The 9,526-nt window shown below is 31.6% G+C and overlaps 1 protein-coding gene across 4 annotated transcripts in view; it reads left to right on the plus strand.

The window, feature by feature from the left end:
* ABCD (ATP binding cassette subfamily D) overlaps positions 1-8,970 on the plus strand; it is a 69,774-nt gene extending 60,804 nt beyond the window's left edge. For all 4 annotated transcript variants that reach the window (XM_076400094.1, XM_076400093.1, XM_076400092.1 and 1 more), the window contains exons 2-12: positions 4,323-5,067; positions 5,980-6,119; positions 6,228-6,408; positions 6,464-6,714; positions 6,773-6,997; positions 7,362-7,520; positions 7,575-7,703; positions 7,762-7,890; positions 8,017-8,227; positions 8,285-8,410; positions 8,470-8,970. In XM_076400094.1, the coding sequence (XP_076256209.1) occupies positions 4,493-5,067; positions 5,980-6,119; positions 6,228-6,408; positions 6,464-6,714; positions 6,773-6,997; positions 7,362-7,520; positions 7,575-7,703; positions 7,762-7,890; positions 8,017-8,227; positions 8,285-8,410; positions 8,470-8,659 (2,316 nt within the window). In that variant the 5' untranslated portion in view covers positions 4,323-4,492 and the 3' untranslated portion in view covers positions 8,660-8,970. The remainder of the gene's footprint in view (positions 1-4,322; positions 5,068-5,979; positions 6,120-6,227; positions 6,409-6,463; positions 6,715-6,772; positions 6,998-7,361; positions 7,521-7,574; positions 7,704-7,761; positions 7,891-8,016; positions 8,228-8,284; positions 8,411-8,469) is intronic.
* The last annotated feature ends 556 nt before the right edge of the window (positions 8,971-9,526 follow it).

Below are 9,526 nucleotides of genomic sequence, written 5' to 3' on the forward strand. Positions count from 1 at the left end.
GATAAGCATTGCGTTGGTTTACTAGTTGGTTTGATGTTTTAGTGCAATCCCATATTTGCACCCCATAGGTCCATATTGGCTTTATGATTGACTGATAAACCAATCCCTTTGACTTGTGAGATAAATAAAAGTGAGAATATCTTCCGACTAACCAGTACAATTGCTTGACTTTGAGTCTAATCTGGTCTGTTATTGTCTAACGTGATGTTAGAAAAGAATATGATGATTTTATTGTTTATGCAGTTTAACAGGAACAGTGATCATAAAAAATGGAGTAAGAGTTCTATCCAAATATAAAAATGAGTTCATATAATATAACAATACAAGTCTTTACCCATCAGGGCCTGTACAAAGATTGTTTTCTGTAACAGGTTTTATTAATTCCCCAACAAGTAGCCTCTTGTTTGTAGAAGGTACATTTAAAAATCTAGTATTTGTGAAAGGAAATCCTTCTTTTACTGACTAATAGTATAGAGTGGATTGGTTGTATTATATTTACATAAACTAACCTCTAACTGTATTTTGTAATATTATATTGCAATTAAAGCAAAAATCCATACTTTCCTTCAAATCTACAACAATGAATAATAATGAAGACTCATTACATTTGGCTTTACTGCAAGTTGGAATTGGTATTAAAAAGGCACTAACACAATTCTAAAAATCTTGTAAATAAAGAGAGATAAAGTGATGATATAAATATTTAAAAAAAATTAAATAAAGTGGTAGCTAACTATTAGTTCTTTTCTTTGGTTTTGCTTTACTAATATATGATGTTTCACGATATTACAGAATCTCCAGGTACTTTAAACGTTTGTCTATAAATTTTCAATTGATTTGTTATACTATCGTAAGTTTTTTGTGATCTTTGAGTTTGACTGAAGATCCTAAAGCAATAATTCTGTTATTTCAGCTCGTTATTTATAGATATAATCACTGCAGGTCTTACTACGTAAACCGGTATACACTTGTTCAAATCGACAATATACAGATATAAAATACATTTGAAGATAACAAAAACCTCTGTGTACTTATACTCAAAATTATGAATTATAATGTGTGAACTTAACTGGCGTAACTTAGGTATGTCAGTAAATTTTTCTAAAAATTCCCTGTTAGTCCTTATACGCTATCCTAAATAGATATATTTCAACTATATTTCGATTCGTTTTTATTCTCAAACTTGAAATATTCTCTTATTTCTTTAATGCATAGTTTTTCGGGTGATGGAAAGCTCTATAACTTCGCTTCAGTCTTCTGATTTCCTGCGTGTTGTCCAGTAGATATATCAGTTCCACGTTACTATGATTTGGCAACCTTGATCATAATTGAGCAACTTCCAACTAACCAGTACAGTTGCTTGATTTTGAGTCTAATCTTCTCTACTTTTTGTCTAAAATGATGTTTGCAATTTAACGTACCATCGAGATGTATTCCAAGGTATTCAGCTGATTCTGCTTGAGGAATCAGGCACCCGTCATATGATATAATTAGGTTTTTGTCATTTGGTCTCAACCCAAAATAAACTTGGACAGATTCGGATCTATTAAGCTGTATTTTCCCGTCCCTAGTCCATTTGTAAATCTTGTTGACCGCTACTTATACTTTTTTAAAGCCTTAGACAGAGATAAATCTTTTGCCATGATCACTGTGTCGTCGGCAAATGTTCCAAATACTGTTTGTTTTGTTGTTGAAATATCAGCAGTGTAGAACAGATACAGGAGTGATCCCGAGACACTAACTTGTGGAACTCCAGCCGAAATAGGCTTAGGTGTATATACACAATTTTTTGATAACTTCTTTATTATATATGCTTAGTACAATTTTAATTGTAAATTGATTTATTACTACATTTGTACTTGGATTAATTCACAAGCAAGACGAGTGCGAGATAAATACATCAATATGTATTCCTCAATTATAAAATTATAATAACTTAAGGTATAGTTTACACTAAAGGACACACTTTATATCAGTTCGTATAGTTTGGTTAGCTTCAATTTACTGCCCGTTATCCAGTAGTTGTATTGCTTCCACGTTAGTATGAAAATAGTAATCTTCTTTCGTAATATTCTTTTTATTGTACTTCACTCCAAAGCTTTACTAAATATTAGCAATGTCATCTATCACAACCGTTTATATTAAATGTCATACCTAATACATTCTCTTATTTCTAATATTTGAGTATAAATCATTATTTTAAAATTACTATTTGTATTATATAACTTATTATACACCAGCACATAAACATTAATTGGAGATATAGTTACGTTAACATTGTTTAACTTCATACATTATAACGATCTCATGCAATATATTTTTACGAAATTTTGTTGTCACATATATTAGCAAGATTTCTAAACATCACTTGACGGTTCTAGGAAAAGATCTTATTTAAGACACAAAAACACTAATTATAAATCTACGTTACAATAATGATGCTCTTTGTTTAGGCAACCTTTAAAACAGTAAGCACATAATTAAAATTCCACTCATATTTTCCTGATAAACTTCAGACAATCCATCCAAACTAATTGACTTAAAACTGCGTAATAATAAATACGAAATAAATTTTATTATTACACTGAAATAACAACCTAACTGATTTTATCTAGTCGTTTTTTTCTTGCTGCATATTTCTATCGATAATATCTTGGGGCTAAAGCTCATTTTTAAAACAATTGTTGTTGGTGGTGTCATTGTCGATAATTAATGATATGTAGACAACTCTTTATACAGATTAAATTTTATTAAAAATATTATATTAAAATATTGAATAATATATATGGAAAATTAATATTTATTCTGTAAATATATCTATAAATTCGAAGGTACTGTCATAGTCCAGAAATATAATAATTTATTTAATATTCAATATGTTTTTTTGCATTTTTATTATAAAAGACGGATCTACTTGAAGAATTTTGTTTATCAACATCAGTTTTTAAGCAAAAGCCCGTCTTTTCGTTTTTTTTATATCTATTAATATTTTATGCTAATTCATTTTGCTGCTGTTCAAATAATAGTTATGATACTGGCTGTATGATATTTTTGTGATTGTGTTAGACACTCTAATAGTCGTGAATTTCATATTAGGTTATTGCTAAACATTATGAACATTGAAATATCATCATAAATATCGTCTTGAAAATGATATTTATTCAACAAGAAATTTTATTCTTCAAAAAACTAGACAACGACAAAAATAAAAGATAATCGAATGGAGACTGGATTACAATATATCTAGAATTCAGTGGTTTTTATTTCTTAGAAAAATGTAGCGAATTTAAAGATTCAAATGATGACAGTGACAATTCAAGGATTTTAATTTTGGGGTGTTTTTTAATTTTGTTCTTCAGTACAGTGAGATGCTACTGTTTTTATTCCAATAAATCAATCAAATTCTAGGTTTTTAGTTTTTATAATCATTACTTTGTTTTGAAAACAGTCTCATGAATAACGAAATGAACCAAAGATATCTGTTATTATATTAAAATATTTTGGTACATTTTTCGTCCCTTATAATACAAAAAAAAAGTAATATGAAGAACTTTTTATAAACATCTTTTATTTTAAAATAATTTTGGAAAGAAAAAAGAGAAAATAAAACAATATTTAATTATTTATAAATAGATAAACACTATAATAACAAACTAAAGTTATGGTTCTTTTATATTGTTCGTATAGATGAAGAGTATAATGTATATTCCCGAATTCACAAACTAACCTAAAATCTCACTTGAAATTCAAATTTAACTAAGTTTACTGTCTATTATTTTAAGTATAATATATAGTATAATGTATTAAGTATAACATGTACAAGATATGAAACATCTTGTACGGCACTAAAAAATACTTTCATTGTTTCCTCATCGAAGATCTCTGATATACAAGAACGGCATGGAAACTCTATATAGTCATGCCTATTTTCTTTTAACATTTCAGATTGTCCTTCATTTATTATGATTAGGGATATATGCTATATATAGTATATGCTTAGGAATATATGCTTATCTCGTATATGCTTATCTTTCTTCATATTACTTTTTTTATTATAGGCGAAGAAAAATGTACCAAAACATTTTAACTTAGATCACAATAGAAATATTAGGTTAACTTGTAAATTCAAGATAATGCATTCTATTTATATTATATTCTTCAAATATACGTACAATTTTCAACAACTGACAACGCCGCAAATTCAAATCCTTGAGCGCATGCCAGGATTCTCCAGAACTAGATTCTTTTATTCCAACATACTTTAAAAAAAGCTCATTTTTCAAATACTTCAGATTTCTGATTGTCATCTTTTATTATTTCAGGTTACCGATAGCTGATAATCATCATTGTGACTGAAGAAAATGCATACATCAAGAGAAACTTCACATCACCAGAGCAATCACACCTCAGTTCTAGTTAAATAAGATATCAGTGAACGATACTAACATCACATTTTACGATTTTACCGGTATAACAGCGAGATTGAAACGAGATGCCGTCGATTATATCGAAATTCTTGCAAAAAGGGGAGGAAACGTTCCATCGAAACCAATCGAACATATCCAGCGTGGTGATTGGGGCGGCTCTAGTCGCCTACGCATATAAAATAGGGTACCCCGCCATAGAGAACTATTTCTCCAAGCCGAACAAGGAGGCCGACAGTTTAAAAAACAATCTAGTCATTTCAAACAGCGTCGGTCCTTCGAACAAAGGACGGTTGGCCAAAAATGGGGTGGTACAACAAAACGGCGATGCTAAAACCAACGCCGCGATGTCCAGACGGAATTACCTGAGGAGCAGCATTCCCAACTTCAATCTGGCCTTCATTCTGCAATTTATCAAGCTGATCAGGATCATGATCCCCAGTCCGTTGTGTACGGAGACTCTCTTGCTAGGCGGGCACACTATGTCATTATTCCTGCGAACTATATTGAGTATATACGTGGCGAACTTAGAGGGAGCTATTGTCAAATACATAGTGAGGAAAGATCCGCAGAATTTTATTAAACAACTGATTAAGTGGTTTGCGGTTGCTATACCAGCTACATTCATCAACAGTATGATAAGGTAAGGCCTTTGCTAAATATATACATTTCAAGAATTCATAACTAAACATTTTTACTATCTATTTTCACAAAATTTTCAAACACTCTTAATCCCAATACGTTCCTATCCTTATCATACCGTCTATTCATGCCACATAATCCTACAACTTCTAAGTCAATCCAAATGTTCTTTCTTAGCTGTTATAAAATCACAACTACCACTAAAACTGTCATTAAACTGAATTAAACAAAGAAAAACACAATATCCATCAACTGGTGTTTTGTAAATTCTAAATTCTACATCTTCAAAGCTAAGATAAAAATATTCTTTAGGCTTTTGCAAAATGACCGAATAAAATGTAGTTACAGAAACGAAGTACCTGCAAACATATATCAAACTCCATTTACTATAAGTCTTAGTCTTCATCTAGTTCTACAGTCTTCTACTAGTCTTACTTTACATAGCCTAGTGAGTCATGGACTTCATTTATCCACTTTCAATTTTAGTATTTATCAAAATATAATTTAATATAAAACCATACCAGTCGATAATGTAAATTTCTGTCTCTAACTGTCTATTTTAACCAGTTTAATGTGATTAATTGTATCAATTTTTTTTGAGAAAACTACAAATTTAATTCTTGAATGGCTGGCTGTCGCTTGTTAATTAAAGACGATATACGCGGTAATTTTTGTAACGATAACAAAATCATCCATTATTATAAAAAAACCAAAGGTCAACCAGAGTCTTTCTAAACTTTATTGGGATATTTTATTAATTTGTCGATAGAAATCGAGAAGGTCACGCACATACATATTTCAAGAATATTCATTTGTTTCGCAATATGCAAAAACATAATTCGACATAAATACTTTTTACTAATTATTCTGTTTACCAAATTGTATGGGTGTCTTTCATTTATGATAATTACAGGTACCTAGAGAGTCGAATAGCACTCAGTTTTCGAACGAGATTGGTGGACCATTCCTACAAGTTGTACTTCAAATCCCAAAGCTATTATCGGGTGACTGTTTTAGATGGCAGATTAGATAACTGCGCTCAAAGACTTACAGGTAATATATGAATATATGAAAGTTGATTTATTCTTAATTCAAGAAAAAACGAGGATGCTCACCCTTATAACATATTTTAGTGAAACATACAATATGATTTTATTTTAGACGATATTGAGACTGTAGCCAGCACCGTGTCACATTTGTATGGACAGATAACTAAACCATGTTTCGATATATTGTTGATGGCAGTGGCTCTGGCTAGTTTGGTGAAATCGAAAACGTCAAACTTGCTACTGGGACCTGCTATCATCAGTGGAGTGGTTGTTGTGTCAGCTTTAGTTTTAAGGTAAATGTTGTATCTAGTTACAAGCCTAACACCTAATCTTTATTAAACATTGCAGGCTAGTATCTCCCAGATTTGGTCATTTAGTTGCTCAAGAGGCTGAAAAGAAGGGATATCTGCGACATGTCCATGGACGAATAGTATCCAACGCTGAAGAGATTGCATTCTACAACGGCCACAAAGTAGAACAGAGTCATCTTCGAAGTGCCTACAGAATATTGACACAACATTTAGAACACATGTTTGGTGTTAAACTGTGGTTCGTAATGTTGGAACAATTCTTAATGAAATACGTCTGGTCTGGAACAGGTAGAAAAGTTAAAATCCTTCCTAAACACCATTCTAACATTTTTCATTTCTTTTCCAGGTATGATTGTAGTATCACTCCCTGTTTTTCTACCACAAGTGATGCCAAAGAAACCGAAAAAAGAATTAACCGCGAGTCTTACTAAAACCAGTGATGAATCAAACTTGCCGGATCTAGACACTGCCCAGGATCCGGTAGCTGAAAGGACACACTATTTCACCACTGCTAAAAATCTTCTTGTTACTGGGTCAAACGCAGTAGAGAGATTAATGAGCAGCTATAAAGGTAATTTAATCCAAATTTTTACGGACATTTTATTACTACAAAATTGTCAGGCTCTAGAAAAAATTACTCTGTTCTAATCACAAAATAGAGAGACTTAGAAAGCAATCTCCCCTGTAGAAAATTGTAACGAAATATTTTGTGGTTCTAAACTTTTTTGCCACTATTGTCTGGTCTATATGGTGAATGCGCTAAAAACTTCCATCCAAAGCTATTTAAAGAGACATGTCTCTATCCATTGTCCAGATCGTCTAAAATTATCATAATTAATCAATTTTTCATGGACACATAACAGTTTTATCAATAATTTCTGAGCGTTTTATTTTGATTTATACCTTAAAACAATAAATCAATTATGTCTTTGTAGATATTGTTGAACTAGCTGGTCATACCGCAAGAGTTGCAAACATGTTCGCTGTATTAGAAGAAGCTAGCCGAGGTATATATCACAAAACAGTTATAATGAAGAAAGAAAAATCCAACGGTTTTGAGGTGGAGTTTAAAGGGGATCAGCCATTAGCTAAAGGTCACTTTCAATTACCACTGTATATTTCTCAGAAATAACTTTGTGCTATTTCAGGAAAATTAATAATTTCAAAGAATTATGAAATTGTCCTCAATAATGTTCCCATAGTCACGCCAAACTGCGATGTAGTGTGTCCGACATTGAGTTTTCATTTGAAACCTGGACAACACTTACTTATAACTGGTAAAATGTTTCAAAATGATTTAATTCACTGATATATATGATGTGATAATTATTTCAGGACCCAACGGATGTGGAAAATCCAGTTTGTTTAGGATATTGAATGGTCTTTGGCCTATATATGGTGGTGAACTTACCACGCCGAAGAATGCAATGTTTTATATACCACAAAGGCCTTACATGGTTATCGGTATGTAAATATCTTTAACACAATATATAAGGATTTAGATAACGCATTTTTACATTTTGGCGAAGGCGTTCTCCTTCGCCAAATTATCAAAATTTTATAAATTAGCACTGTTATAACTATTTTCAGGTAATTTAAGGGACCAAATAATCTATCCAGACACATACGCCGACATGATCAACAAACAAATTACCGAAGACGATTTAAGGAAGATCATGCGCATGGTATATTTGGAGCACATAGTGGATAGAGACACATTCCACGAGGTCAAAGACTGGACGGACATTCTCTCCGGCGGTGAGAAGCAACGAATGGCAGTTGCGAGATTATTCTACCACAAGTAAGTATCAAATATCATCTCGTATTGATTAACACTATATCGAATCTCGATTTGTAGGCCAAAATACGCCCTTCTGGATGAATGTACCTCTGCAGTATCCATTGACGTTGAAAGCAACATGTACCAGACAGCAATTGATATGGGAATAACTCTTCTTACTATCACCCACCGACCGACTCTATGGTATATCTTAAGAATCTATTAACCACCGTACAATATTTAGTTAATATTAAATATTTTAGGAAATTCCATACGCACATTCTTCAGTTTGACGGTCAAGGCAACTGGGAGTTTTCCGAACTGAATTGTGCCGATCGCCTGCAACTTAAGCAAGAAAAACAGGAGTTGCTGAAGAAAACGGACACTCCCGAAAAAGCAGCAAGATTAATCGAAATTAATAAACTACTAGGCGAAGACGAGAGTGACAACTGATGGCATCGCAAATAATTGTCATTCGATATGTAAAGTCTTCCATTCACACTGCAAGATGCCCTAAACACAGCAGAACAAAATTCTCTCAGGTTGAATACCGAACACACCGAACAAAATTGGTTATGGTGGGCGTTTAGAAGAAATTATAACGAATTTATTTATTTTATGTATGTGTAAATATATAGTTTAAATTTTATTGTCATATTTAAGACGATAGTGAAATAATGTGATTCTTTACGTTTCATTGGTGATCATTAATGTTCAATATTATAAACACGTCGTTAAGAAAAAATAAAGAGAACCTACAATAATTTTTTCATTTTATTATAATATATCCCGGCCATAACATGTAGATGACGTCTCCTAATGTTGCTATCTCTAACTTAATAGATCTAACCTTCAAGCGACACATCTGTCGTTTAGTTTTAATTTAAAAGTTGCAGTAATTTTAGTGAAACAATTTTTATAGACCATCCAATAAAACAGCCAATGTACATAATCAACATTTATAATGCAACGTTGCCGCATCAAATTTAAGTTTTCGTTTATTTTGATTCTGATAACTTTTCATATATTGTAAATAAATTAATGAAACAAAAATAACGTTATAAAATATAGTTCATTTTAATATTATAGTACATCTAATGTATATTGAAAGACTTAAACTACAGTTAATAAAACAGCCACAATAATTTGTAGATTAGAGTTGTTTTATGATATTTACATCGACATATGACAATGGTGCTAACAATACCAACACAAATCGGATTTTAGATGCCGATTTCGTCATCAGATTTCGTTTTGTTTTTCTTTAAATTAGAGCAATGCTAATTAGTAAAATGACAAAGAAAAATGCTCCGAGTTTAA

Source organism: Rhynchophorus ferrugineus, unplaced genomic scaffold (genome assembly GCF_030347505.1).
Source record: "Rhynchophorus ferrugineus isolate W39M unplaced genomic scaffold, kcgeb_rfMv2 rfM3, whole genome shotgun sequence".
NCBI lineage: Eukaryota > Metazoa > Arthropoda > Insecta > Coleoptera > Curculionidae > Rhynchophorus > Rhynchophorus ferrugineus.